The sequence below is a fragment of the Rhagoletis pomonella genome, unplaced genomic scaffold (genome assembly GCF_013731165.1).
Source record: "Rhagoletis pomonella isolate Grant_MI unplaced genomic scaffold, Rhpom_1.0 Rhpom_scaffold_02163, whole genome shotgun sequence".
Lineage (NCBI taxonomy): Eukaryota > Metazoa > Arthropoda > Insecta > Diptera > Tephritidae > Rhagoletis > Rhagoletis pomonella.
Window position 1 is genome coordinate 2,445 of NW_023460717.1, and position 1,762 is coordinate 4,206.

Consider the following 1,762-nt stretch of genomic DNA (forward strand, 5'->3'; position numbering starts at 1 on the left):
CGAAGTTCGTAGCCGAAGAACTAATAAAAAAAAAAACAGAAAATGGCAAACAGTACAAAAAACATACTTTAGCGAACATAAAGTATCGAATACTGGTGAGTGCAGTCAGTTAAAGATAACAGCTAGTCTTTGCGATGACTTAAGAACAATGAAAATAGTGAAATACAAAATAAAAAAAATTCAGAAATGGAATAGTGCGCTAGCACTAGCACTTTTTTCTTACTTTTCATTTTTTTCCTACTTTCCAACTAATTTAGCAGCTTGATTTAGTGGGATATTGGTGATTTGGTGACTGTACATACATACATATGTATATGTATATAAATTACAGTAAATACCTTGTAGCGATTCTACAGTAGGTGGCAACTCAACTTATAATTATCACTTATGAAAATTAGCAACCCTGAATATTTTAGTATGTAAGATAAAATGCAACCCTAAACTAAGAAGAGGAAATAAAGAAAATTGTGATTTTGCTTTTGCTAGTCAGCGGAGAAAAACGTGGTTCTTATTTCAACATAAAATTAGCCAAACCAGCTAAATTGGTGACCCCGACGACTAATTTTCGCAACGCACCATCCTTTCGAAAAAATGGCCGAGAACGAAGTAACACCGGCTCCACATCAAGCAACTACGCCAAGCGATGTCCAGCAAAAACCTTCCAACAACGACTACCTGCTTAACCAAGAAAGCAATGGTATTTTCGTTAATAAAGTCAGCGTTAAAATACCACCATTCTGGGCTGAGCGACCAGAGATTTGGTTCGCGCAAATAGAAGCCCAGTTTTGCATTGCTGGAATCTCATCGGACATAACCAAATTTAACACTGTGATCGCATCCATTGAATCTCACGTATTAGCGCAAATTACGGAGGCAGTGCTACAACCACCAGCAGAAGGAAAATACGAAAACTTAAAAAAGTGCATCATCGACCGGTTCGGCGAAAGCGAAGAGAAAAAGATGAAAAAACTTTTATCTGAATGCGAGCTAGGTGACCGACGGCCCACACAACTTTTACGGGAGCTGAGTGGTCTCGCCCGAGACAGAATAAGCAACGAGTTTCTCAAATCCCTTTGGCTTCAGCGTTTGCCCCCTCAGACTCGCGCTATCCTTCAGGCATCCACATCTGAACTGCCCGAACTGGCCAAATTAGCTGACAAAATCATGGAAGTCAGCGATCACAACCACGTGGCAATGGCAACGAGGTTAGAAACACAGGTGGAGCCTACGAGTGAATCCAGCCGTATTGAGCGAATAGAGAGGCAGCTCGATCAACTGCAGCGTAAACAATCTAGGCCATCTGCAAAACGGCCTTCTTCAAAATTTACAACGAAAAAATCAGCTCCTGGTGAATTCTGCTGGTTTCATACGAAATTCGGCCGCAATGCACAAAAATGTCGCGACCCTTGCGGTTTCAATTCGAAGTCAAAAAACTAATGGGGGAGTCAGACCGCCGGCTGTCTACGTTCGACAAACCCGTAAGCAACATTGCACGCATCGCAATCACGGACAGCAACACCAAACTTAAATTCATAATTGACACCGGGGCCGATGTATCCGTTACACCAGTTCGACCAAGTGACAAATGTGGGAAAGCAGTAAACCTTCAATTATACGCAGCGAATGGCACGTCAATCAAAACGTACGGCGAACGACGCATGAGCCTATCCTTAGGTTTGGGAAAAAACTTTGAGTGGACCTTCATCATAGCAGACGTCTCAGCGCACATCATCGGTTTAGACTTTTTACGTAAATTCAATTT

At 41.9% G+C, this 1,762-nt stretch overlaps 1 protein-coding gene across 1 annotated transcript; it reads left to right on the forward strand.

Moving 5' to 3' along the window:
- Positions 1–591: 591 nt before the first annotated feature.
- LOC118753180 lies at positions 592–1,437 on the forward strand. The gene has a single exon (XM_036488050.1). It carries the CDS (start codon positions 592–594, stop codon positions 1,435–1,437), a length of 846 nt encoding a protein of 281 aa, XP_036343943.1.
- Positions 1,438–1,762: the final 325 nt, after the last annotated feature.

Coding starts and splice junctions, on each gene's coding strand:
- LOC118753180 (XM_036488050.1), top strand. CDS start 592: ATGGCCGAGAACGAAGTAACACCGGCTCCACATCAAGCAACTACGCCA.